Source organism: Falco punctatus, assembly GCF_963210335.1.
Source record: "Falco punctatus genome assembly, chromosome: 5".
Taxonomy (NCBI): Eukaryota; Metazoa; Chordata; class Aves; order Falconiformes; family Falconidae; genus Falco; species Falco punctatus.
The window spans coordinates 53314628-53341321 of NC_137584.1; the positions used below are offsets into that span (position 1 = coordinate 53314628).

At 38.8% G+C, this 26694-nt stretch overlaps 2 protein-coding genes across 15 annotated transcripts in view; one reads left to right on the top strand and one right to left on the bottom strand.

The window, feature by feature from the left end:
• The window catches only part of LOC308064909 (uncharacterized protein), a 31636-nt gene extending 31329 nt beyond the window's left edge, over window positions 1-307 (bottom strand). Inside the window, exon 1 of the mRNA XM_080390157.1 lies at window positions 181-307. The gene's annotated coding sequence lies outside the window, so the exon portion shown is untranslated. The remainder of the gene's footprint in view (window positions 1-180) is intronic.
• Window positions 164-25933, top strand: BCLAF1 (BCL2 associated transcription factor 1). Of its 14 annotated transcripts, none has more exons than XM_080390115.1 (14): window positions 174-307; window positions 6226-6362; window positions 7356-7429; window positions 9462-9585; window positions 10478-11383; window positions 12856-13527; window positions 13641-13810; window positions 16505-16610; window positions 17552-17636; window positions 18355-18530; window positions 19679-19859; window positions 23418-23564; window positions 25203-25412; window positions 25561-25933. In XM_080390115.1, exons 4-14 carry the CDS (start codon window positions 9482-9484, stop codon window positions 25564-25566), a joined length of 2763 nt encoding a protein of 920 aa, XP_080246241.1. In that variant the 5' UTR covers window positions 174-307; window positions 6226-6362; window positions 7356-7429; window positions 9462-9481; the 3' UTR covers window positions 25567-25933. The 14 variants fall into 14 exon arrangements, with proteins under 14 accessions (XP_080246236.1, XP_080246233.1, XP_080246244.1 ...); XM_080390114.1 differs by lacking the exon at window positions 174-307 and adding an exon at window positions 373-792; XM_080390120.1 differs by lacking the exon at window positions 174-307 and adding an exon at window positions 373-792 and having other exon boundaries at window positions 9465-9585.
• Window positions 25934-26694: the final 761 nt, after the last annotated feature.

Below are 26694 nucleotides of genomic sequence, written 5' to 3' on the forward strand. Positions count from 1 at the left end.
TGCATCAGTCAGTCCTGTTCACCTAGACCCCTTTGCTGCGCTTTCCCGGTGGTACAGACACCCCTCGGGCCAGTCCCTCGGGCACGCTTTTCCCCAGCGTTGCGCTGCTGCATCGCAACCAGGCGACACGCACAAATCTGCTGCAAAAGCCGCTGCAGTAAAGTACCGCGGCTACGAGACCTGCTTCCTGCTGCGCGGCAGCATCGGACGCAAATGCCGCTTGACGGTGGTCCTCTGGCTGGGCTCCGCTTTACAGACAGGCCCTTCCGAGCAACGCCTGTGGATGGACGCGCACCCCGCCCGACAGGTAACCAGGCAGCGGCGGCCGGGGGGCCCCGGCTCCTGGGATCCCTCTTCGGGGAAGGAAGGGGTAAAAGGGGACAGCTTTTAGCTGCGGGGGTACGGGAGGAGGCACAGAGCTGCAGCCGGCCGGGCACACACAGCCCCCGCCCCCACCGGCCGTGACACAGGGTCGGGGGACGTAGGGCAGGGCCACGCCATCCGCCGGGGGACACGGGCGCCGGGGCGGCCCGCTATCGGCCATCAGTGCCGCGGGCCACCATCTTCCTTGCTGACGGCTACCCAAAACCAAGATGGCGCTCGGCCAGCGAGTGGTGCAGCGTTTCCCCGCCCAGGGCGGAAGTGACGCACCCGCGGCGGCGGCCGCCCCCCGCTCTCTATGGTGGTTTTTTCTTTTTCCCTTTGGGCCCCGCGTCTCTTCCTCCGGCGAGACGGGAAATGGCCGCCGAGCTGCGATAAGGGAGCGGGGCCGCCGGGAGTTCCGCCCGCCAGGTGAGGGAGGGGTGGAGGTGAAGGGGCCGCGGGAGGGTTTTGCGGGACGCTAGCGAGCCTTAGCCGCGGCCCAGCCGGCCGCGGGGGGGTGGCGGGGCAGCAGCGGCGCCCGCCTCCCCTCCCCCCTTCCTGGCCGCGCGGTGCCCGCGCGCCGTCCCGCCCTTCCCCGCCGCGTGACCTCGGCGCTGCGCAGCCATTATCCTCCGCGCCCCCCCGCCCCGCGCCAGCCGTGCCAGCCCCGGGGCGACGGGCCCGACCGCTCCCCCGGGGACGGGCCGGGCGGCCGCCGTCGCCGCCCTAACGCGCGCCACCGTCGCTTCCTACGGGAGTCGGGCCGGGCGGGCGTCGCTCCTCCCTGAGCCTGGACGGCGCCCCCGGGAGCGAAGGTAGAGGGACGGGGCGGCGGGAGGCGGCCGCGGAGCTGCCTTGAGCTGCTTCGCGGCTTCTGGAAGCTCGCCGCGGGGCGGGGGGCGGGGAGCGGAATGGGTGGCCTGCCCCGTTGAGCCTCCAGCCCGGCCGGCCTGGGTTTGCAGCCTTTCCACCCTCCCTGTGGGAGACGGAGCCCAGGAGGCCGTGCAGCACTGGTTACGGGAGCGTGCAGTCGGGCCGTTATCCTGGCGGGCGTGACGGGCCGGAGGGGAGCGGCGCTGGGCCGGAGGGATGCTGCCCGGCGGCGGGTGAGCCTCTGCGCTCGCTGTAGGAACTTCCCTCCGGGCATGGCTGCGGTTCGGGCGCTTGTGCCGTGCGTACTCCCGCTTGGCTCCTGCGCCTTATCTGCCCTGTGCAGAAACGCCCCTAAGTCCGGGGAGGGGCTGGAGCGGGTTTTATGCCCCTTGCTGAAAGGGACTGTTACATTCCCGGTGTTGATGATGGTGTAGAATCTTGTTGTGGGATCTTGCCCTTTATTTCTCATTTGCTTTTAAACCCCCTGCTTTTTGCCTTTAATTTTCTTAATGAAAATCAGATTCTTGTTTTGTGTGTCAGGGTGATCCTTTACCAAGTCAGTACGACCTGTCGCTTGTTTATCTCTGAGATCAAAGTTTTACCTTAGCAGCAGCAATTAAATTTTACTATGGGAAGACCTGGGAGCATGCAGAACAAAGGCGGTTTTGACACTGCAGGTAGCCACTGCTTGTGTAATGGTTGATTATGATAAATCTATAAAACCATCACTTAGAATAGTTGTTGTCAGTGTGGGAAGGATTGATTAAAGCATGTGGGGTTCCAGGAAAATGCTGATTAGCTGTTGTCTTCTCCTTCCTCCTCTTTCTCCTCCCCAATAATCTCATTGCTTTAGACAAAAGTGGGGAGATAAGCAGCGGTAAAGGCTCCGGCTCTGAGGTACGCTCCAAGCATGCAGCTTCTTGTGGTAGGGAGGGCAGGAATTGCTTCCTCCCACTCGTCCCTTTTGATATGTTGAGTGACAGGCTGCACCGAATGGCAGGAAGAGGTTTAAGGTGTTACATATATCAGTACCTGGGGCGTGACTGCCTCTCTCCTGAACACAGGCTCCGTGGCATGAGCAAGGCTTTAGTGGGCTTGGCTGTGTGGAACAGTTCCTCAGGTGAAGGCTGTGACTGAGGGAAGCTTTCTTGGAAGTAGGAGGGAGCATGTGCCACAGGGAAGGGCCTGTTGCCGTTGGGGATGCTGAAAACTTGGGAGTGGCTGTAGGAATTTAGAAAGGGGTCAGCAGGGAGCTGTTGTTTGGAGCTAGGTTGCAGGTATTTGGATGGATTAGATTTGGCTGGTTGTCAAGGAGAGATTGTGGTGTAGGGGTTTGAGGAATGTCAGAGAACTTTTGGGGTTTGTTTACAAGTAGTGGAGATGTGTGAAGGAAACTACTGAAGAAAGTAAGCTTTTGGGTTACAATTGTTACTCAGTTAACGCTGTGAGTTTCTCCTGAAAGTATTCTGAAAGTGTATTGCTGTCTTGTTCATTGTGCCAGCACTGGCCTCCATGCGGCCTTGTGGTAAACGGGATCTGGGCGGTTATGTGACTGTCAGCTTTGTCTTTTCATCCAGAGTAGTTTTTCTTCTGGATCAGTTCGCTACTTCAGCTCACCGAGTGCCTATATGAATATTAGTCTTGGAACAAATGAGGGAGGGAGGATAGCCTTTTCTGCAGCAGCATGCTCAGTTTATTGCAAAGAGGTTGTGGAAACGACTGTGTAAGGGTGTATGAAAACAGTGTTTAAAACACAAAAAAAAAATAACAAAAATGGCTACTCAAAATGTGTATCCAAAAGCATGCTAATTCCTTTTCGTCTATTGACAGAATTCTTTGAAATAGTCACTTTGATTTCTGTGTTTTTAATTAGAGGAGAAACATGCTTTTGTTTGCCAATAGTAGTACATAATAGAGCGGTTACCGATCATGTGGTTTTGCAGAGCTGATTTTACTGTTACTAGTAGGATGCTGTTTTTTGATGTAATTTGCAAATATTTTATATTGTTTTCCATAAAACAATGAATAAATGAATTAGGGAAAAAAGGACTTTGTATGTTCTACTGTTCCAGTTGACTTTTCATGCTGTAATTCATAAATGGGTCTCTTCTGTCTTTGCAACTTTGTGGATATTATGAAATAATATTATGTATCAAAAATATAAAATAAGGGAATATATGCATCCCGGATCATATTTGTACATTCCAAGATAGTTTTGGCAAATTTGCTGTGGCATTTTAGTATTTGTAGGATTTTAGTAATTGATGATCTGAGTAGCATGGTTTTACAGTCACTAATGAAATGCATTCTGTTCTTATTTGTGATGTGCTGCTGTTAAGTTTGTGGGTACTTAAAAAAAAAAGGGGGGGGGTAGATGCCTTACACTACTGTCTTAGCAAGACTGACTTTCTTTAAATTGGTATGGGTATTATGAGAGAATATTACAAAATCTGTGGGATTTCTTGAAGACTGTCTATGTCCTTTTGTTTTGTCCTGACTGTATAATCCTCATTTCTTTTGAAGCCTGAATCACTGAACGAAAATGCGTTTTGGCAACAGCTTGTGAATTACTTTAACAAGATTTTGACTCTAATCTTGCTGACAGCTTTCAAGTAATGCTTAGGCTAGAGAAATGTACACTACTACATAACTGTGAACAAAGGATAGCTAAAATAATTAAGCTAAGAGGAAGCAGTGTTTTGCTAGTGTAATTGGGTATAACTGTCCTAAAATGTCTTAAACTTCCACATGGTGTAGAACTTTTGAAATGACTTAACAGATATGTTACATCTGTAGTCTGTGTATTCTGAAAAACAGTGGTGTAGTAAAAACTTAAAAAGAACATTTAAAAGGAATTTGAAACAGGTTTTTTGCCCTTCATTTTTATTTTAAACATAGCAAATGCTAACTGTGACATTTACTTCCTGTTTGTTGCATTGCTTGTGGCAGGATAAGCTTGATTCTGTTGTGTATCTTGTTTTTGCTTAATGGTCACACTTACTGGTAGAGACTGATTTAAGGGGCTCAGACATCCTGCTGTTGCCATTAAACTTCTTGATTCCCTCTTTGGTCAAGAATATGATCCAGTATCTGGCAGGTAGTGGACTTCATTTTTTAAAGAAGTCTGGATTTCTGTGTTAAGGTTTGGTTGGTTGGAGGTGGAGGTTTTGTTTGTGGATTTGGTGTTCTGTTTTTTTTTTCTGTTGTGTTTTTTTTTGGTGTGGTGTTTTTTTTTTTTTTCTTTTTTTTTTAAAGCTGATGGCAAGTACTGTTAAAAAGCTTAACTTCCAAGTTTGTTGCTGCCGATGGTTTTGCTAAGCTAGTTTCAGGGAAGCTTTAAGATTGCAGTGCTGCCAAAAGAGGCAGTCCTGTCTGGCTGCTATTACAACTTTCCTGTGTTGGCCCACATGTTTGTGGGGTTGTTGTCGTGAACCATACCGGAAAAATCGCTTGTATTGAAACTAATTGAGGTGGTCCATACATTTTCTGATTTAATTCACTATGTGGCTGCAGAAATACCTGCGCTGGCATGAGGGAGGAGAGATCAGGAATGTAAGGAAACAAAGGACAGGAGAGAGAGGACCTTTTCTTTAAACTAATGGTGCCAGCTTATTCGGGTTTGAAGTACTGTGGAGCTACAGCAGCTTCCTTTTGTAATATCCAGATTTTTTTTAACACAAGAGTGAAATAGCTGAGAGCCAAGCATCTCCTTTCACATATTCAGGATAGAAAGCAAGGGAAGAAGAAAATTGAGTTGCAAGAAACATGTATTATAGCCCTGGTATTTCAGGCATACACCATGTTCTTAGCAGTCATGGTCCTCTTAAAAATGCTCAGTGATGACGTCTTGTGTCATGTTCCTGATACACACATTTGGCAGACTCTGGGTCTCTTCTGAGACTACTTCAGAGATAAGCTTCATGCACTGAAGTGAGAAGGGCAGCTAGTCTTTATTTAGGGATTGATTAATTTATATAGCAACATATGATGCTTAGCACCTCTTTTTCATTGCACTTTGCCACTTGTGCCCTTACTTGACATCATGTAGCCACTACAGACTGGCAGTGAGCACAAGAGTCCACAGGAAGAGGTTGTGAATGATTTTATTTGATATTGAAATGGTATTTTGTAGTTGTGATGCTTTCAGAGGAATGTGTACTTTTTCTGCAAAAGTGTGAAGCATGTAGAAGTGTACTGTTATAAAGGAGCCATTTTCCTACGGGTTTCTGTGTCTGCCACTATTCTTTACTAAAATAGCTTTAATAGAGGTGGTTAGAATTTTAGATTCTTGAATATTGTGAGGATATTACACAGACAAGCCTTTATTAAAAAAAAAAAAAGCTATGTAGTCTTCACTTTTGTTCCGAAGTATGAGCATTATTTTGGAAAGAATGTTTGTGTCTCAAGCTTTCACCGATCACAATTAAATAGAAACAAAAGCTGCTAGTAGTTGAGGTTTTGGTTTTTTTTTAATTCATTAGTTAAGGTTTTCTGTTCAAAAATTTTCTTTTGAAATGTTATATCCATTCTCCCTGTGTGTGGTGGGGGTGTTTTTTTTGGTTTGTTTGTTTGTTTGTTTGTTTAAGGAGAATAAGATAGCAAATATATTTTAGCTGCCAGGGTCAGATGTGGTATATAGCCAATGGCTGGTAAAAAAAAAAAAAAAAAAAAGTACGACTGCTTCTCACCTTTGCTACTTGTTAGAAGATATTCTTAAAACTGTGCAGAACTGATTGCCAGAGTTTGAGCTATAGTAATCTAAGATCCTGTCTTCTGCCTAGAGGTTTTAAAGGTGAAGTAACTGTCTTGTTCTATATCCCCAGGATCTAGATTATTTTAAGTCAGAAGTAGAGATGATTTAAGTATTGATTTAAAATCTTGGACTGAACTTCAACCATTTAGCTGAAGTTTGTGTTACTTTTTCTGTACTAGACTTCTGAATGCCTTAATTAATCTTTACTAGCTAATACCATCTCGCCTTTTGTCTAGACAAGATCTGAAATGGTCCGATACACTACTGTGCTCCTTCAGAGACTCATGCTTGCTGATGATGAGAAGTAAAAACTTAATTATTAAAGCATATATTTTGTAGAAATTGGAAATATCTTGGTCACTACTAGTGAATGGTAAGTGGACTTTTGAAAGCAGTGTTTATGAACACAAGTGCTGCGTTTCTTCTTTCAGATGAAGACACCTATGAATGTGTCATTTAGGAGCAGTGGATGTCTTATGACTTTGGCTTTAATGAATAAATTGTTGAGACACAGAATTTCTGGGAGATCCATCCCATCTGTATTGAACAACAAAATTCTGAGTTGCTTGAATGGAATTGGAAAGCTTGCTTAATGTTGAGTCAGATTACAGGCGTATATATGTATAGTCTTGAGGCTTTGAGGTAATTGAAAGATGAGGCCAGTGAAAAGTTTGTACATTTGAGATTGGTTTCATTACTACAATTGTGCTTTGTTTCTGTACACCTGCAAAGGAGCGTATTGTTAAAGATGTTGGTTGTTTAGGTAAACTCATACATGTATGCATTTTAAACAAGAAAGTATAACAGGGTAATGCTTGTATAAATGTTGTAAAAGAAACCTAAAAGATAAAAGATAGCTCCAGTTAAATGCAAGGCTGTAAGAGTTCAAACTGGTCTAACAGTTTGCCACTGTCTCTTTTTTTGCCCTGTCCTCCTGGCTGTTGCTGTACTGCCCCCATAATCCAGCTCTGGCACTTGTTTGGCCCTGCATTAAGCCAGTTCAATAACCCAGCCTTATGAAACTGATTTCTGGGTATTAAGAGTCTGCTCGGTGAGGGTTCCAAAGGGTGTCAGGGCCATTGTGAAGGTGAGGATAATGCATTATACAGCCCTGTAAGCAAGGCTGAAGGAAGAGTGATGATATGTGGAAGGGGAGTAGGATATGCCCCTTGGCAGTGGCTAGCTGTTGAGCTGCTCTGGTTAGTCTTAACATGCAGCTCCACAGAGTCAAAGAGTAAATTTGCCATTTCTTAGGCATTGTCTTTTCATGCTAAACAGATAATGTTTGAACCCATTTAAGCAAAAGGTATTGCCTGCCCTTTAGTAAAAGTTCATGTCTTTGACAGTCTCTTTTTCTGTTCTATAGGGATCAGTATTGCTGAAAGCACAGATAGAGAGTTTTGAAATAATTGCTTCATTGGCACCAGCCAACAGTTTGAGGTAAGATTAACTTAATTCTATTTTTAAATGTTCTGATTGAACCCAGCCATTTAAAATGAGGATTGATTTTGTTTTCCTAAAATTTGTGCTTGAAATAAGAAATGACAACATAAAGCCTTCTGAAATTAGCATATGTCTTGTAAAGGTCAACTGTTGTACAGTATATATGTACTTGCCCTACATAGAATGCAAATGCATAAATGTTATTGTTGGATACAGGGAAAATCAAACAGATTCCTTTCAAGTTGAGATTGGGTTGTATTATAAACTTGTACATCTGAAGTTTGGTCTGAAAATTACTTGTAACAGCAAAACCAGTTTTTCTTTAGCACTCTTGGAAAATTGGTATGCTTCATGTCTTACAACATTTTAAAAGCTCTAGATTTATGTTTACTGTGAATAGACGAACATTAGAGATTATAAGCCATTTTCTGTAAGTTTTAATCGAACACAATGAAGTAGAAACCATCTTCTGAGTATAGGTTATGCAAATTTGCTTTTTAATGGAAGGAGACGGTAAGAGACAGCATTCAACACACTATTCATCTCCAAGGTAAATAATTTTTTTTTTTTTAGTTAATGGAAAGCTGGTTTGGGTTAAAATTTATTTTTTGCCAGGTTAGTTTCAGATGAGGTTACATCTCTTTGGGGCCATGCAAAATCTTGTGCTACTATGGTGGGGAGGTCATATGGGGCAGAAGGGACCAGCTGGCGGGGAAAGGGTGGACTGCTTTTTTTTCTTCTGGGTTCTCTTATGTGTGTCTAAAAATCTGTGAAATTTTGTGAACTGTAAGCTGTAACACTGTTTATTTGTCTTTATATAATGAAATATCACCCAGGTAACAAGATTTTATATAAAATACCTTGTGACAGAAAGTGCTTGTTGTGTTGAGCATGTTTTTTCAATACTGTGATTTTAGGCTTTCATGCTTGTTTGCAATACAAAAGCTAAATGTTTGTTTTCCATTTTTATTTTCATTATTACAAAACAATGGCCATAGGTATTGAGCATACAAAGGCCTGAAAATGTGTATTACTTGTTCACAGTTTATATTCAGGTTGTCTAATGTGACCCTTTTTTTGTTTTAAAGCTGGGCAATTTCAAAAGAATGGCAGCGGGTCAGAGTTTTAATTAATTAATTTGGGGATTTTTAGCCACTTACCTGAAAAGGAAAAAAGCTGTGTATTTTTCATGGTTAGCACTAATTAATTCTAAACATCTATTATGACTGTACATTAGAAGAAATTATGGTTTAATATGAGTTTATTTTCTTTTAGGACTCATTGCCTTATAATCACTTGTAGTTTTCATATCTTAATTTGAGCTGAACAATGTTGAATTCTGCTGCAAGCCATATTATTTAACTAGTTGTTAAAATCTAAGTTGACCATGTATTTTACATGTAGTTTAAAAAGCAAAATTAACCTAAAAGGATGCAAGATGGGCATACTGACCAGTGGAAAACTGGATCAGAGTGATTATGTGGTTAAGGGAAATGCCCCTGGCTCAAACCAACAACCGCTGGACAGAATACTTCAGGGCTTTTCCTTTGCTTATGTAAAAGTTGCATTGTAATGGATTGTAAAGTCCTCCCAGAGAAGGACTGCTGCACTGGAAATGCAAGGAAACTATAAACTACACAGATAGCAAGAATTTAGTTTTCAAACATATTAAAATGTGTAATTGTTCAGACTTGCATTGTTTCTTGCCTTAATTTGCAGAAGTGTTTTTTTTGTTCTGTCCTCTGTCCTTCTACAGGATCAGTTTGCGATTAAATGTGGAAATCGTTTTACTGTTATACTTCATCTTTTCAGACAAACTGCATGTAGCTATGTTAAATTCTTTAAAATGTGGTTGAGCTTTTGATTTACTAATGAATGTACTCAGTTGTCTTCAGAGTTCTTTGGTTTAAGAAATGCTATACCTCTTCCCAATATTCTTACTTTAGCATATAGAAATTTACATAGACTCTAAACAGCTGCTTCCTTTTTTTTTTCTTTCCCTCCCCTCACTGCTTTTTCCTTTGGGAAGGAGTGTATCTACTGGGAAAAATGGGTCGATCTAACTCAAGATCACATTCTTCAAGATCCAAGTCCAGATCTCAGTCCAGCTCTAGGTCAAGATCCAGATCACATTCTAGAAAAAAGAGATACAGGTAAGTTGATGTCTTAGTGCATGCAAAGTTGATTTAGTATATTAGTTTCTGTCTGGAAATTACTTTTCATTTGTATGATGCTATGGCAGAAGTGACCCTGGGATCTTACTTTGTTTTAGGCAGTAGGTAAATTGTGCTTTGAATGTAATTTCTGTTACTTTGTTTAATACTTAGCTGTTTTTTATCTCTTCCTGTATCTCAAGATAATTTCAGAATGCTAATGGTTCCTCAGGATTGTGGCTTGTTTGATTCCCCCCTCCCCCTTCATGTGATGTTTTATTTGTCCAGCCTCTTCCCCTGTGATTTTCCATTTCTTATGCAGCTTTTTGTATCTGTGGTAACTTAAGGCTTTAGCAGATAAGCATTACTGTGTCTTGTCTTCTGTGTTGCCTCCAGCCTTTTCCTCATCTTTCTTATTAGTGGACATTACCATCTCCCATAGAAAAAGTGGCAGAATTGAATGTTGAATGTTTACTGCCTCATCAGCTGCTGTCTGCAGGCTGGCACATTAAACTGGGGGTCATGTAACTTCATGTTCCAGGCTGTGAACCATGGTGGCTGGGGAACTGAATGCCATACTCCAGAGTGGTGATAATCTCTTAATAAAATGGCAGGGCAGGCCACTGAGGCTGGTAGTGTCTTAATCATGTGATGCTGAAGTAATTTCTCAGTCCTTTAGGAGTATAGACATGTTTATTATAATCCTTTGAGACAAATAATAAATAAAAGTAGATTGTAGAAGTTACTTTAAGACTGTTAGTCTGCTGCTAATTTTACCATTCTGACTGCATTAGAGAAATTGAACATTTAGTGTCAAGGCACTTTTTTTTTTTTTTTTTTTTGTGTTTAATTCTCCAATTGTCAAATGTTAATGTTTGCTTTTTAATTTTAGTTCTAGGTCTCGGTCAAGGACATACTCACGATCTCGCAGCAGGGATCGTGTTTATTCTAGAGATTATCGCAGAGATTACAGAAATAATAGAGGAATGAGACGTCCCTATGGTTACAGAGGAAGAGGTAGAGGGTATTATCAAGGAGGAGGTGGTAGATACCATCGTGGAGGTTATAGGCCTGTCTGGAACCGAAGACACTCCCGAAGCCCTAGGCGTGGCCGTTCACGTTCCAGAAGTCCAAAACGAAGGTCTGTGTCTTCCCAGAGGTCCCGGAGCAGATCTCGTCGATCTTACAGATCTTCCAGGTCCCCAAGGTCCTCTTCATCTCGTTCTTCATCCCCATACAGCAAATCACCTGTCTCTTCCAAAAGACGTGCGTCTCTGGAAAAGCAGGCAAAGAAAACTGAAGGGGCTCCTTTGCAAGATAGCCCCTTGAAAAATAAATCACAAGATGAACAGAAAGATACATTTGAACATGACCCATCAGAGTCTCTTGACGATTTTAACAAATCATCAGCAGCTTCTGGCGACATTTGGCCTGGCCTTTCAGCATATGATAACAGTCCAAGGTCACCCCATAGTCCTTCTATTGCCACCCCACCTAGTCAGAGTTCATCTTGCTCTGATGCCCCTTTGCTTAGCACAGCTCACTCAGCAAAGGACACTCCTCAACATTCCCATTCCATTCAGCATAGTCCTGAGAGGTCTGGCTCTGGTTCTCTTGGAAATGGTTCTAGCCGTTATAGTCCTTCTCAGAATAGCCCATTGCATCATATCCCTTCAAGGAGAAGCCCTGCAAAGACAATCCCATCACAGAGCGCTCCCCGTGAGGAGGCTCGAGTGCGGTCATTTTATCCTGAAGGTGGTGAACAGGACACTACAAAAGGTGGAAAGTTTATGAAAAGGTAAGAATTAAATTATAAGCCTAATGTTGTCCCTTAAAATGCTGACTGTTACAGAGTTTCAACAAGGTCATCACTGTACCTTGGAAAATACAATATGGGATAAATATTACTAATTATAGTCTGGTTGGAATTGTGCTTTGAAACAGGCCTTTTCCTCCTAAGATGCTTCCAGTTCTTGACTGTTGACTAGTGGAGATAGGGACATGTATCCTTGAGGAAAAATTGGTTTGTGCTTTTCCTTTATGATGTATTTTCTTATACTCTGTTTACTCTTATGAAAAACCTTAATTGGAATAGTGCATCAGACTTGCTTGTTTGATAGTGAATTCTGTTTGAGTATTTTGAAGTTTTAATGCTTCATGTAGTTTGAAATGCAGATCTTTTGGAAGTCTAAAAATGCAGATATTGTACAATGATTTCTTTGTTAACATAAACAGCATCAATTGCTAATTGTGCAGTGCAATATGACAACTTTGATGCCTTGACTTTGATTTGTGTTACTTATGAAAGAGGGTAGGTCTTGGTATCTTTGTAACATAATTCTACTGATGTGAGGGATGACATCTTTAAAGTTCAGTGTATATTTTCCAATTAACGTAACATTCTTCAATTTGCTCTTAAAATATTTGATACAGTACTAATTTTTTAAAGCTGTAGAATTCTTACTGACACTAGACTGTTCTTTTCTAATGTGACTTGTACTTCAGTGCATTTTTTACAAAATAGTTATAGAGCAAAGCTGTGACTATGGTATAAGGGCTTGATTGCAAGCTTGTAAATTTTTCTAGTCAGTGACTTACTATGTAAAAATTACATTGCTTAGAAGATCAAAAATGTGACTTCCCCTGGGTAAGATGTATTGGAGTTGGTCATTGTATTAGGACCTATATGAAAATAGTGTATAGATAAGGCAGTGGCTGAATTAATTGGTAGGTGTGTTTCTGTGTTTAGGAGAGCTGCCTTCTAAAGGTTCCCTGCTTGTACACAATATATTGAATGCATTAAGCCTGTGTCTGATTTTGGAGTTATCTTAGAAATGTGAAGGATCTTGAAAAGAATTAACTTTTTTTATGGTACCCCTTTAAATTTTTCACTAAAAAAAAGCGCACAAAAATGAATTACAGTCTGAATTGTAAGATTTAATGTGCATTTGATGGAAAAAAAATGACTGGTGTACGAGAATGTGAAACTGAGTACTTACTAAGAAAGAACAAACAAATCACTAGCTTTTTTATAAACTCAAGCAGAGGATTTCTAGGTGTTCTACAGAAAGGCATATTCTTCAGATGCCTCCAGTAGTACATAAATGACAAGTGGGTACAGTGTTACGGTGTGCGAAGCATTGCATGCTAAAGTTGAATTGCTCAGAGGAATGTATTTCTTCTTGGTGTGGGATTGACACAAAAGAGGAATGCAAGTGAACTGGAATGAATGCAATCCAGAGTTACCAGTCTCTTCTTTGCTATCCACAGGTACACAGATGAAGAGTCTAGAGTATACCTGCTTGATAGGGGTAATACCAGGGAAAAGGAGGCCCAGAAGGAGAGAGGATCAGAAAAAGGGAGGACAGAGGGAGAAAGGGAATGGGAGGAACAGGAAACCTTAGATTTTTTCGTTGATAAAGAGACTGGGAAAGAAAAGTTTAATGACTCTGAAGGGGAGGACACAGAGGAGACAGAGGATTACAGACAGTTCAGAAAGTCTGTCCTGGCAGATCAGGGTAAAAATTTTCCTACTGCATCTCACCGGAATGCTGAGGAGGAAGGAACCAAATACAAATCTAAAATATCAATCAAGGGCAATAGAGAGAGCGATGGATTTAGAGATGAGAAAAGTTATAAGCTTAAAGAGACTGGCTATGTAGTGGAAAGGCCTAGTGCAACAAAAGATAAGCACAAGGAAGAAGACAAGAGTTCTGAGAGAATAATGATGAAGAAAGAAACTCAGTCACCTGAGCAGGTAAAGTCTGAAAAGCTCAAAGAACTCTTTGATTACAGTCCCCCTCTACACAAGAATCTGGATGCGAGAGAAAAATCCACCTTCAGAGAGGAGAGCCCACTTAGGATCAAAATGATAGCCAGTGACTCCCATCGTCCTGAAGTTAAACTCAAAATGGCACCGGTACCTCTTGACGATTCCAATAGGTAAATTATTCAGCTTTACAGTGTCGTTCTCCACCTGCCTGAAGTGTCATTCATTTTTATTTAAACTAGTGGTTTCTTTTTGTGTGTCTCTTTCTGTTGTTGATGTATTTTAGACCTGCTTCCTTGACTAAAGACAGGCTGCTTGCTAGCACACTTGTCCATTCCGTCAAGAAGGAGCAAGAGTTCCGATCCATCTTTGACCACATTAAGTTGCCACAGGCCAGCAAAAGCACGTCAGAGTCATTTATTCAGCACATTGTGTCGTTGGTTCACCACGTCAAAGGTATGTATTCAGTTTATCGTACCAAATATGCATCTGACAATTTCATTTAAGCCTGTTTGCTGTCTTAGTACAGAAAGATTTCAGCCCTCTTTTAATGTTGATTTAGTCAGACTTACTTCCTTTTGAGGTACACGTAAAAATAATAGCAGCAGCAGGCAGTATAAGAAAACTGCAAGCAGCGTAGAGCATGGTAGCAGTTACACTATGTTTCTGGATAATTTTTTGAGCCCAAGTAGTATATAAAGTTTGAAATTTTGCAGTGTGGTTTAAACATTGGTGTGGGATTGACACAAAATACTACATTGGTCATTCTTTTCTTATTTAGTTTTATTTTAATGGCTCTAACATACAATTTTATATTGAGTGGTGCAGTGTGGGCTGACATGCCTTTTGCACATGTAAATACAGTGGCATTCCTTTTGGAACATCCTAGAGCTTGTTTCCAGGTCCTTATGAAGAAAGTTTTTTTTAATGTCAAAATAATAAGATTTAAGAAAAATTGTGCTTTAAATGATAGTAAAATACACTGTGATATTTGATGTTATTCCTGTTTGACAGTACTGCAGTGCTGGAGCCAGGAATCTTGCTTATAGGAACTTGGCAGTGGCTAAATAAACAGCCGTTAAATGTATTGCACACTATTTTCTGATTTAACAACAAGTGGCTGTTGCTTACTGCAAACACCCAAAACCCCCCAAAAAGCAACAAAACACAAACCCAGACTATCAAGGTAGATGTATTTCATTTAGGTCACATATCCTATTAAAAGCTTTCTGATGGAAAAATAGATAATTCCTTAAAATCCAGTGAGGATATCTGGAGAGTGATTTTTTTTTTTTTTTTTTTTTTTTTTTTTTTTTTTTTTTCATAGCATTTACTTGATTTCACTGGGCTGTTGTCTTGTTCTCTTGTGTTTAATGTACTGAAAGTGGAAAAATTTGCTAGTGAAAATAATTTTGTCATATCATCCTAAAAAACAAGAATCTGTAAGCATTGTTTTTTGAGATGCTTTAGCTTCTAAAATGGCAAAGATTTGTGGGCTCGAAGTATATGTTAAGGTTCTGTTAAAAGTCTTACTTGGTTGGCAAAATTCAGATTACTAAGGCTGAATGATTTCCTGCATTTTTAATTACTTATAAAGAAGAAAGTAATAGGCAACAGTGGTAATCAACATGATAATATAGCAGGTTTTAAAAAATTTCTATTGGGACACCTGTTCAGAGTATAATGCTGTGTTTTGAAAATACCTATTTTATTGATATGTAGAGATTTAAAGCTCAATCCAGTGAGAGCTTCTGTAAGGGTTTGCTTGTATGGTATATGTAGGCTGCAGGTGAAATAGTATTCCTGAAACTCTCACATGTTGATCACAAATAGACTGTTTTTCTGTAAACTTTTGTATGTTAAACAAATATTTGGTAAATGTAACAGCTTAACAGCCTATCTGGTCAAGTTATTAGAATATGTACAGTTATGATTGTTTTTCAAAGCAGAACCTCTCTTAAGTGTCAAATTTACTGTGGTCTGTGATCAGATTTTAGTAACTCTTGACAAATTGAAGTTATGTTCGTTATTGGTGTGATGCGACCAGTCTGAACAGCTCTTTATTAATGTAGAGCTGAAAATGCCCAGTGATGTTTTCTTTTTCATTGTAACTAGGTCCTGGAATGTGTTTTGAAATGGCAAAATCCATGTTACAAAAGTAAAATAGCTGTTGAAAGATACAGATGCCAAACAGGCAAAGTTGAACCTTCTGTCTTCCTGGCAAAAATGGCATAAAAACAGAGTTGCTAGCTCAAATTCCTGTGTTTGATGGAATTATGATTGAGGCACTACCCTTGTAGTGGCCGTTTCAAGTTTTAATGGTTGGTTATGAGACAAATACTGGATGCCGGGCGGTAAGTTGATACAGATGTATGTTGACCTGTTAAGCAGATAGCTTGCTTCATATGTAACATTTCATAGCTCATGACTTTATGTATTTCTATATTACATTTAAACACATTTGTTGAGCTGGTTTAAAAACTGAGTTTTGCTGTTGCTAATTTAAGTGTCTCTGAAGGAAAGAGAAAATTTGTCAGAAAAGTTGTCAAGTTTGCCAAGATGCCAGATGCTTAAATGAATTTATTTACATATAGGTGTGTTAATTGTCTTGGATTGTTTATCATCACAGCTTCAAAGCAAGAAACTGTATTCCTTTAAGAAATTACTTGTTAGGTCATTCATGTAGTTATTGAAGCATACATTACTTAAGTGTTTTCACTGAGTTAACTCTTACTTTAAGTTAAAGATGAGATGAATAGTAAAATGTACTTATTGCAAGTATTCATGACTCAAAGTAACTTCATTTTCTCTTATGTGCAAAGTATATAATTGTTAAGAAATTGCTCCTTTCTCTTTCATTAGACGAAAATGTCATTGAAAATGAGCAAGTCCCATCAGTAAATGATGCTTGAATTGGATGTAATGCAGTTGTGGCATAGTTATAAGTAGACCTGCAGTGATGCTGTGCACTGTTACTTTGTTTGGGTTACAGAATGTGTAAAAATAGAGAAAATGCCACATTTGCTTGTTCACATAGATTTATTGAAAATACTGTGTTTTTTGCCTGCTACTTGCCTTTCTGTCAGGAGCAAAATTCCTGTCAGTTGAATTAAACTAATGAAACAGTGTTTTTTCTATTGTAACCAACAGAGCAATACTTCAAGTCAGCTGGAATGACCCTAAATGAGAGGTTCACTGCATATCAAAAAGCTACTGAAGAACACTGCACCCGGCAAAAGAGCCCAGAAATACATAGGTATATGTTAACTGCATATGTAGATGCTTTGCGTTTCAAATAATGCCTGCTAATACTTCTTTTGAGAACCCAAAATATTTTTTTTCTAATCTGTATGGAGTAATTTGTCAATTTCTGTATAAATACAAAATATCACAAAACCCCCTTCTATAAAAGAGAACTCGTCTGAGCCTGGTCTGGCTTCATCTGTGGTTTTGTAGCAGATGTCTTCTCTACCTCTGTATCTCACTTAGGATATATTTACTTTTCTCACATGCAGTGCTCAAATATTGAGGGGCATATGTCTTGAAGATGAAAAGAAGCCCTGTACATGCATCTTTATGCTTCAGTGTGAAATGTTCCATCTCATACTGTAGGTTTTGTGTGTGTTAATTTACAGCACTTTTTTGAAAAATCTGAGAGCCTGAAAGGTAAGAAGGTAGGCATGCAGATGTAGTTTCTGATCATGTGTTACGGTTTTATGATGCAGTGTACTATATTTGTGTTGCATGTGAGGATGTATTACCTCCATAGTCAGTACCCGGTTTCATATGTTTTCTTAACTGTTAAGTATTTTTGACTTTACAGCAAACTGTCATAGTGTTGATGATTTCCAGGGAGGGGTGTGTGTTTCAACTGGCTATACATAATGTTTTTTTGAAATAACACATAAGATACAAAAAGTATCTTCAAAGTTATACTTAGGCAGTTTGATTTTTTTTTTTTTTTTTTTTTTTGCATTTGATCTGTGTTTGGTTTTTAGCGTATTTCACGCAGAACAGAGCCAAAGTTACTAATTTTTAGTTAGCTTCTGTATTCTGATGGTGGGGGTTTATATGCAAAAAGCTTGTTCTAATGCAAAAATTTTATATGTTTCTCAGTTTTATGTTGAAAAGAAGTGTCTGAGGCCATTAACAGTCACATACACGTATGGCAAGACACTGCTTTTATTTTACATTTAGGAGGATTGACATCTCTCCAAGTACCCTGAGGAAGCATACCCGTTTAGCAGGTGAAGAGAGAGTCTTTAAAGAAGAAAGTCAAAAAGTAGGTTCTATGTAACTGTTCTATCTGTATTTCTAAACTTAATTGATTGTGTTACCCTTTAAATCATAACTTCACCATTTTGTGTATAAAAATACAAAAATAATTTGTATTTATTGTATCTGGAGTACTTGCATTTAGAACATTTTTTTTTTTTTCCTTTGACTGAAGTGTGTTACCAAGAAGCCAGTTTATTTAGCATGATTTTGCTATATTGGTAATGTGGCATATAAGGTCAAGTCTTCTCCCACCCTTCCTTTCTTTTTGGGCATTTCTTGCCCGATTTTGTGGCACTAAGCTGCCCATGGATAAAGGTGTGTGGGGGGAGGGGAAGTACTGAGGTGTCAGTGAGTAGTAGTATGGTTGAATTGCAAAGGTGCTTGTGCTCTGTTAAAAACAATTCACCAGAAGAAATGAATGCTTAAACATCCTCCCAAACCATGTATGATGGTCTGTCTGCATGAAAAAATAGGTATCTCATTGGCTTGATGTGAATGCTTGTTTGAAACTGAAATTCTTAGCTGTTCTTTTTTTAGATCTAGCAATTGCATGTAAAGGGCGTTCACTTAAAGTCAATTTGTGTGCTGAAGAGTTTGTTGAAAAATAGGTAAATTCTATCTCGCTTTTTTGAAAATTGATGTACAGCTTGCCTTTTCATTCAGATTCTCTTCTGGATGTTTTATTTCAAAATTTTTGTTCCAAAATATAAATTTGTTTACAGGGAGATAAAAAATTAAGGTGCGATTCTGCTGATCTTCGTCATGACATTGACCGACGTAGGAAAGAGCGAAGTAAAGAACGAGGAGACTCAAAGGGTTCCAGGGAATCCAGTGGGTCAAGGAAGCAGGAGAAAACTCCAAAAGATTACAAGGATTACAAATCTTACAAAGATGACAGGTAAATATTTGAAGTCCCTATTTAGGTTTTTAGCTTCTAATTAGCCTTTTGTAATTGTAAGCTTAATTGCTTTCAATTTTCAATGTATAATGGAACATTTAAATTTAAACAATTAAAATTATTTGTTTTACAGCAAATATGTATTATCTGTCTTTTACACGGCTTATGGTGGATGAGGACAAAAACTTTGGAATAGCAAGCTAACACTGAAAAAAAAAATGACAAATTAATCTGTCCTATTATCCAGGCTACATCAGGAGGTTGGACTTCAATGCAGTACATTTCTATAAACAGTTTGTGTAAGAACTTTGGTTCGTTATGCTTGATTCCGCACTTTTTCAACTCATAACACCCAGAGTATGAGAATCTTACTGATACTTAGGTTTTAACATGGGTGAGAAGGGGAATTTTTATTTTTGTCTAAAGCCAGTGGGCTGTTGTTAAGAAAAAAATGTTAGCATATCTCAGTGGATACTGTGTAGCAGTGGTAAGAGTTACTTCAGGTATGACCTTCCTTTGAATAGAACATTAAAATCTTGTAAAGTGGGTCAAATTAGTACCACTATGGGGTTACTGAAAGTCTTGCTGTAGGAATATGTTTTCCCTGCTTTGTACTGGATATACAATGAATTTTCACTTATGCTTCCTGTTTCCCATTTACTTTTTGACTTTGGTATCCACATTATCTTCCACTGGCTAATTCCGTATGGCCATCTACATAGGGAAGCCCACACCATATCTTCTCAACAGTGTGCAAACTGAACTATGTAAAGTTACTGTAAAACTTTGTCTTGAGGGTTTTCTTCCCTTCAACTTCTGTTTTTCCGCCTCAGAAGAAAGGCGGATCTTAAAAGTAACAGAATCTCTTCATAGCATAAAACCATAGAAATGCTGTATTTGCAGTTTGCAGACTGCTGCTTTCCAACTCACTAGCAATAATATACATTTAGTACATTTAAATGTGTAAGAGGAGGCTGGAAAGTGGAACTATACTCCTTAACATCTGAAATATTTAACATATATGTGACTTTATAACCGGAAGGGGGATAGCTTTTCATAAAATGTAAAGAGATCTGTTTTAGTATAGCATGCTACAGGTTATCTAGTACTCTTAAAACAGCACACAGTGTTATCTTTTTATTTTTCAGTAAACAAAAAAGAGATCAAGACCGTGCTCGGTCCTCCCCATCTTCCTCTCCATCTTCTTCTTCATCCAGTTCTCGAGAAGAAAAGGATTGCAAGAAAGAAAGAGATGAAGAGTTCAAAACCCACCATGAACAGAAAGAATACTCTGGTTTTGCAGGGGTCAACAGGCCAAGAGGCACCTTTGTAAGTTGCTCTCTGATTCTTCCCCCAAATTATGAACATTGAACCAATAGTAATAGTATAACAGATAAAACGAGGATGTGTTGCAGTGATTCTTGAGTTCTTTTATGGGATGTACCAAACCTGAGAAGTTGTTTTTTTCCCAGCACTGCCCAATAGCAGTTAATTGATGTGTAAATAGACATTAGGATGCTATTGGAGACCCTAGCGTAAAGGTGGGAAAAATTATTTCTTGCTTATTCCTTGCTGTGTTGTAATTACATTGTTTCCTAACAAGATCTGCAAATTTACTTTTCTCTAAAGAATAAATCTTGTCATCTGTTACTACTGAACTCCCTGAAGCTTCTGTTTTTCCTTGTCACTTTCAGTTTGGTTTGGCCCTCCTTTGTGTGTGATGCCTGCAACTTGTTAAATGGAGAATGGCATGTAATCAAAAATACACATCAACCTTTAAACAGCTGTATTGAGGAGAGGAGATGGTATACTTGTTTTTCAGTCTTTCTTTGGCCTGGACTAGCCACAGTGAGCATGAAAGCTCATTAATTTAGCTCTGGAATGTGTTTTCGCATTGTGATTTGGAAAGTAATACATTGACCACTGTAGTCTTCAGAAAAATCTTAAAAGTTAAAAATTCCATGTTAATGTAATTACTGATACTTTAATTGGGAAATGTAGAAGCATTAAGAAAAAGCTAGCAATCAATAAAAGAGGCCTTAAGAAGATATGGAACACTTAAAAAACCCCAAAACATACCCCCCACCCCCCCAAATAAAAAAAAACTACAAGAAAAGCCCCAATTCTGTATTTGGGTGGGTGGGGAAAAAACTCTGACTTACTTAATGGGTAGGAGTAATGTCATACTTTCACACTTTCACAATAATCCCTTGGTGTAGCTTAAGACTAAATAATGCTAAAAGACATTGGTATGAATGTACATGTAGTAGTTTCTAGTAGTGTAAAATTCTAAACTGCAGACGAGTATCTGAAATGCCTGTGAGGTATGCAACACTTGAGTTAAGGTTTGACTCTTCCATCTAAAAAACTGTAGCTACTTAAAAGAAAATTCAAAGTTCAAAATTCCTAGCACAAAAAAGGCATAATTTCCTTTCTTGATATCTTTTTAAATACAAATATACTAAGGAACATCTATGTGGCATAAATGTATAGATGCTCAGATGGTGTAGGCATCAAATACAACAATATTGGTAGAATTTCTAGCTGTATAACCTAGTGGCACTGAGGTAGACAAAAGTAGCATTTAACCCCCCTCTCCTCAAAAAGAATCAGTTGAAGAAAACTCATAATTGGTGGAAGCCTTTACTGCCTTAGAAAACTAGATTGTATGTATCATGAAAGGGATTATATTTTACATGAAATTGAAGTCTATTAAATTTCCAGTTCACATCAACTTCTACTAATTTAACTGCTGGTAACTGCCAGTTCTGACTATGGATAATAAAATAATAACTGGTTCACGTTCCCTAACGGCATACGTGGTCACACACAGGTTTACTAACAAGCTGTGTCTGAACAGAAGAACCTAAATAGGCCAACCTGTGGACTTGAGTCTTGTCTTTAGGGATACAAACTTGGATACTGTTGAAATATACAGGCTGGCTAGTGTGGGAATGCCTCAGTAATTCAGTCTAATAGTGGCTCTATTCCAGTAAATACTGCTTTGTTTTTGGAGTAAATAAAACGTTTTTATTGTGAATTCTCCCCGAAGCAGGAAGCCTGGATACACTGGGAGAGCATAGCTTGCTGCATAGAGGAGACTTCAAGCTAAGCTGTCAATCTCATGCTAAATCAGCAGTGATTTTTTCACTAAACTTGCCGACAGACTATGTTTATTCTGGGCTTCTTGTACATAAGTCATGAATAGTTTTGAATAGGAACACAGAAATAAGGATAAGTAGAATCTTTCAATGATACTGACATTAATATCCAGCTCCTGAAGAATTATGTGTAACAGTTCTGTTTAAAAGTTTCTATAGAAAGAGAAAAATATATTTTGTCCTTTTTGTGATGGTCTTTGCAGTAAGCAAGCCCAGAAAGATAATGCCGTAGTGGATTTTGCCTCCTGTATTTCATTGCCTGAAAGATGACCTGGGGGAGTGGAGTGTTAATACAGTGTTGAGGAAAGCTCTAGATGTTTTTCTTAAAGGGGATCTGATCATAGGACCTAGTACCAGGAAGTGCTGACCTCCCCCACCCCCCCGCCCCCTTTTTTTTTTTAATCCTATCATATTTTGTCTTTATATCCTCTTTTCTCCTGCACAGTGATACTGTTTGTGTGCCCTAATTTTGTAAAGGTTCAGAGCTATTGGAAATAAAGCATGTAGCATTTCCTCTCTTGTACAGGTTTTTTTAGGTGATAGTCTATCATTTACCAAGTCACTCTCCAAGCAGTTCTTTTTTTATTTGCCTACAGTTTATTGGATAGGTCTTAGGAGCCTTTCATGGATTGTTTTTCAGTCTCTTTGATTTCAGAGTAGTTCTAAAGCTGTCCAGTATAATTTCTGCATTAGAAGTGTTGGAGCTTTGTGGAACTAAGTGTGCATAATAATGCTCTTTCAAGTTAGTTAACTATATCTTTTTTTTGTGTATGTTTATGGTACTTATTTTCAACAAACTAATTTTCAGCCATGTTTTTGTAGTTATTCTGAAGACCCAGTTCTGTGTCTTAACTAGGCTGTTCATGAAAATAGTGTTCTGTAGTAACTGCAGGTTTTAGCAGTCTGTTTTCCCATCCTAGCCTTTCCCTACTCCCCTTGAATGGTGGATATAAACTCTTGTTTGATGTTATCCACAAGCTAAAAATTTACATGCTGAGGGATCTGTAGATGCTACTTCTAGTGTATTCTGAGTTAAGCATTTTCCTTATTGCTGTGAGACTTCTTAGCCTAACATTTTAAAATCCTGTTAATTCATTATAAAAAATACTTAAGATGTTAATTTTCACTTCAAGCATAGCTACTCTGTACAGTATATATTCTTGATTTTTTCTGAGTAAAGAATTTATCCATTGGAAATGTAATGTGGCCTAAAGTACATTCCTGAATCTCATTTCAAAATGTTTGAGTAACACATAGTAGATGTACGTATTTAGAAACTGCATTGTTTGTATGTATTCTAGAATCACTTTCTCATAACTGATATGACTGACTTCATACATGACCTTTTTTTTTTTCCCTCTCCCGACAGTTTTCTCCCTCTTTCAGTCTAGTTTTTTCTGTTTGGTTTTTTGTCTGTGAACAGCTTCAGAAGTTTCTTCTGACCTTTTGTTGCAACACACTGGTTTACCAGCAGTCAAAGGAAATTTCTTTTTGGTGATTGTGGGTGAATTTATGCAGAGAACTCAAATGTGTTTCAATTAAACTTAATAGAATCATTATTTCAAAGTGAATGCTTGAACATATTACTTAAGGTAATACGTGAATTTGAAAATGGTTTTACACTTGCAGATACTGTAATTAAGCACAGAAAGAGCATTTTCAGTAATAGAGAACTTGAACTCTGTGGTTTTATGTAAATGGATTAAATGACATCTTGGTTAATCAGTTTCGAATTAGGGGCAGAGGAAGAGCCAGAGGAGTCTTTGCTGGAACAAATACTGGTCCCAGCAACTCAAATACTACTTTTCAGAAGAGACCGAAGGAAGAGGAATGGGATCCTGAATATACCCCAAAAAGCAAGAAATACTTCTTGGTGGGTGTGGAGAACTCGATATCTTATGCATGCTTTTGTTTTTTCAAACTTTCTACAAGTGTAGAAGTAGCATGCATGTATGGACAGGGACTTCAGTGATGTAACCATGACAGTATCAGGGCTGCTGTAGTGCCTGGTTCTGCTTCCCTTGTGTCTTTCTGCAGCAGGCTGGCAATAACTGAGGCCCGACACAGATTTCATCTCCAAAATCTGCATCAGTGAGTGGGGAAGAAGGCAGATTCGTACTAAAATTGTTAAAAACAAATTTTAAACCAGAAAGACTTGTGCTGTGTTTTCCTGGATTGATGTCTGTATGGCATTTGAGCTTTTTCTTAGATTTGTCTGGAGGTCTGCAGAAGTGGAAGATCAGGAAAAGCTGACAGTATTTGTGGATGTTTGTAGGCTGACTGTTATTAGCAGTCCTTAGTTTGTTAGCAGTAGTTGAGTACTGTGATAGTCATAAGAAAATCACCTTAGTTCTGATGTCTTTTTCACATCTGGATTATGAAAGGAGGGCTGTTGATACAAGTAAATAGTGCAGCATACAGAATGTGTAGCCTCTGTTCCATTTTATTTCCTTAACAGTGCAAACTTCTAAGGATATTGTTTCACTGTTGAAAAATGTTAAGTAGCGAAAATTAGACCTTCTGCTACAGTATCATAGCTTGTCACAAATATCTTAACAGATAATCCAAGAAGTAATGCAATCACAATTTGAATGTTTGTACAAGGAGTTCTCAGTCTCTCCACACACACATAAACTTTTCTGAATCTATAAATGTAGAAAGAGAGGTGATAATCCATTAATGAAGAAATTTTATGATAGCTAAAACAAATAACTGTAGCTATTAAACTTTTATCTGGTCTCTAAAAACGTTTTTTAGTTAAAAAAAAAAAGCCACCCTTTAACTGTTCCTACATAATTACTACTAAACTGCTTTATATAGATGTGGTATGTGTTTAATAGTTCAAATTTCTTTCCAAATCACAAGTAAAAAACCCAGATGTTGAAGCAAGTGTACCTCACTCTTCTAAATATAAACCTTTTTTATATTAAATCATTGTCTGTAGTGTTCATGCAGTGCGTGGAGTCATTGTCAGAAGACTTAGCGAACTATGTAAGGCTATATTTGGTAGTAAGAAAGCAAACTTTAAGCTTATTAACCAGAGAAACTCAACTGTTGTTTGTTAATGTGAGATTTAAACAGTTTGAACTTCATTTTCCCTATGTCATGCAGGTGAAGCAGGGTATCTGAAAACTGAATAAAAATCCTAGCACGTTCCTAGAGCTTCTTCCTTGAAAATCACAGATTTTTTTTTTTCCCCCCACAAAACTAGAGAGTAATTCCTTGTTCTTACTGAAGATACATGACAGAACTGTTTTGTTACATTCAAACATTTGAGTAGACCCACAGCTAATAAGGGCTCTTAAAGCAGTTTTATTGTTGGTTTTAGTTATAGCATCATGAATTGTAAGGATATACTTTATAATGTATTCTATAAATCATAATCTGAACTGTTAAAAAGTTCTTAGGTTTTTTTAAATCAAATTATACTATACATAGGAAAAGTACTAATGTTTAAGGGGGTATGTTTCAGAAGTGTTTTAACCTTATTCTTTGTCTGGTATTATTGTAGCATGATGACAGAGATGATGGTGTGGATTATTGGGCCAAAAGAGGAAGAGGCCGTGGTACTTTCCAGCGTGGCAGAGGGCGTTTTAACTTCAAAAAGTCAGGTAGCAGTCCAAAGTGGACACATGACAAGTATCAAGGGGATGGGATTGTGGAAGATGAAGAAGAAACGATTGAGAATAATGAAGAAAAGGACAGACGCAAAGAGGAGAAGGTAAACAGCTTAGTGAATTGCAGATTAGATGGTTTATTTTGCAGTATCTCAGAGAATTGTGTGCTGGTGGAGTGGGGATCGCTTAAAAAAGTTTCTAGAATTTGGTTATTAACAGTTTACAACAAGACTGTTTTCTTTCTTTCCACAGGAATAACCCTGGAAGAAAGTTGCAGCTGAAAGAGCAGCTCTTGCACCACCCACACAACATTTTTAATATGTTTTTTTGTTGTCAAATGAATGTAAGCATTTTACTTAAATTTTACTGTTGGAAAGTAGTTTAGAGGGATTGTTTTTGTTTTAAGCCTTTAGGAAAAAAATCTTGATATAGTAAACTATGTTAATGATCGTACAGGTAGAAAGTAAAATATTTGTAACAACTTTTAAGAAATTTTACTGTTTGTTACATGCAGTGTAATTCTGCTTTGTCCAAATATATGGTCAAGTACACCTCTAAAAGTTTTGATCCTCCCCTATGTCTGTGTTTTATTCTGAAGTAAACTTACAGCTCTGCACACCTGAAATCTTGGAGCAGCATTTTTTATAAACTGATAACTACTTTAGTGTTGCCTTTTTATAAGTGTATTTAATGGTAGTCATCCAATCACAAACAGTTGTGCAAAATGATTATACGTTAGTCCATGAGAATCACATTTACATAGTGTGTCAGTGATAAACCTGGATTCTTATTCCACCCTGCTAGAGTGCAGCAAGAATTTTTACCTTTGAGAGTAAATTGTCACTCTTTAGTAGCCTGAGAAATACATATGTATATAAATACTAAAGTGAGTTCCAAGTGTGTTATTTCCCTTTTGGAATGTCAGTTTTAGAAACCTATTTCCAAGTCACTGCTGCTAGAAACTTTTAAGCATACCAGAAAACTGGAGTCCCTGCCCCGCTCCACGACCACCACCCTGCTCCCTCTCTGTAGGTAGGTCTGCACTAGTACAACTGGCTTAATTCCTTAGCTTGTGTCTAGAGCAGATCAGTCATGTATTATGAGTACCTAGTAATGTGCTTTGTCATTAAAAGATGCTTCTCTTGTCAAGGGTAACTTAGTACAAGTTTTAAGGTTTTATAAACATAGATGTTAAACTCCCTGTGAGAAAAGTACTGTCTGTGAATTACGGAGTACGAGTGGCATTTTCAGGGTCACTAGCAATTAGTTTCAGCTTTCTGTTGATAGCTTAATCATCAACAGAACACTTTAGTTAAGAAATCGGTGGCAGTATCAGTCTAGCTTCTTTTTTAGCTGTTTTTTGTTCCAGTTTTAACAAAACTGCCT

Excerpts from the sequence above, each read along its gene's own strand:
- BCLAF1 (XM_080390107.1), top strand. The coding sequence starts at position 9,482 with ATGGGTCGATCTAACTCAAGATCACATTCTTCAAGATCCAAGTCCAGA. Across the intron at positions 11,384-12,855 it reads GGTGGAAAGTTTATGAAAAG|GTACACAGATGAAGAGTCTA; the intron begins GTAAGAATTAAA and ends TGCTATCCACAG. Across the intron at positions 13,811-16,504 it reads GTTGGTTCACCACGTCAAAG|AGCAATACTTCAAGTCAGCT; the intron begins GTATGTATTCAG and ends TGTAACCAACAG.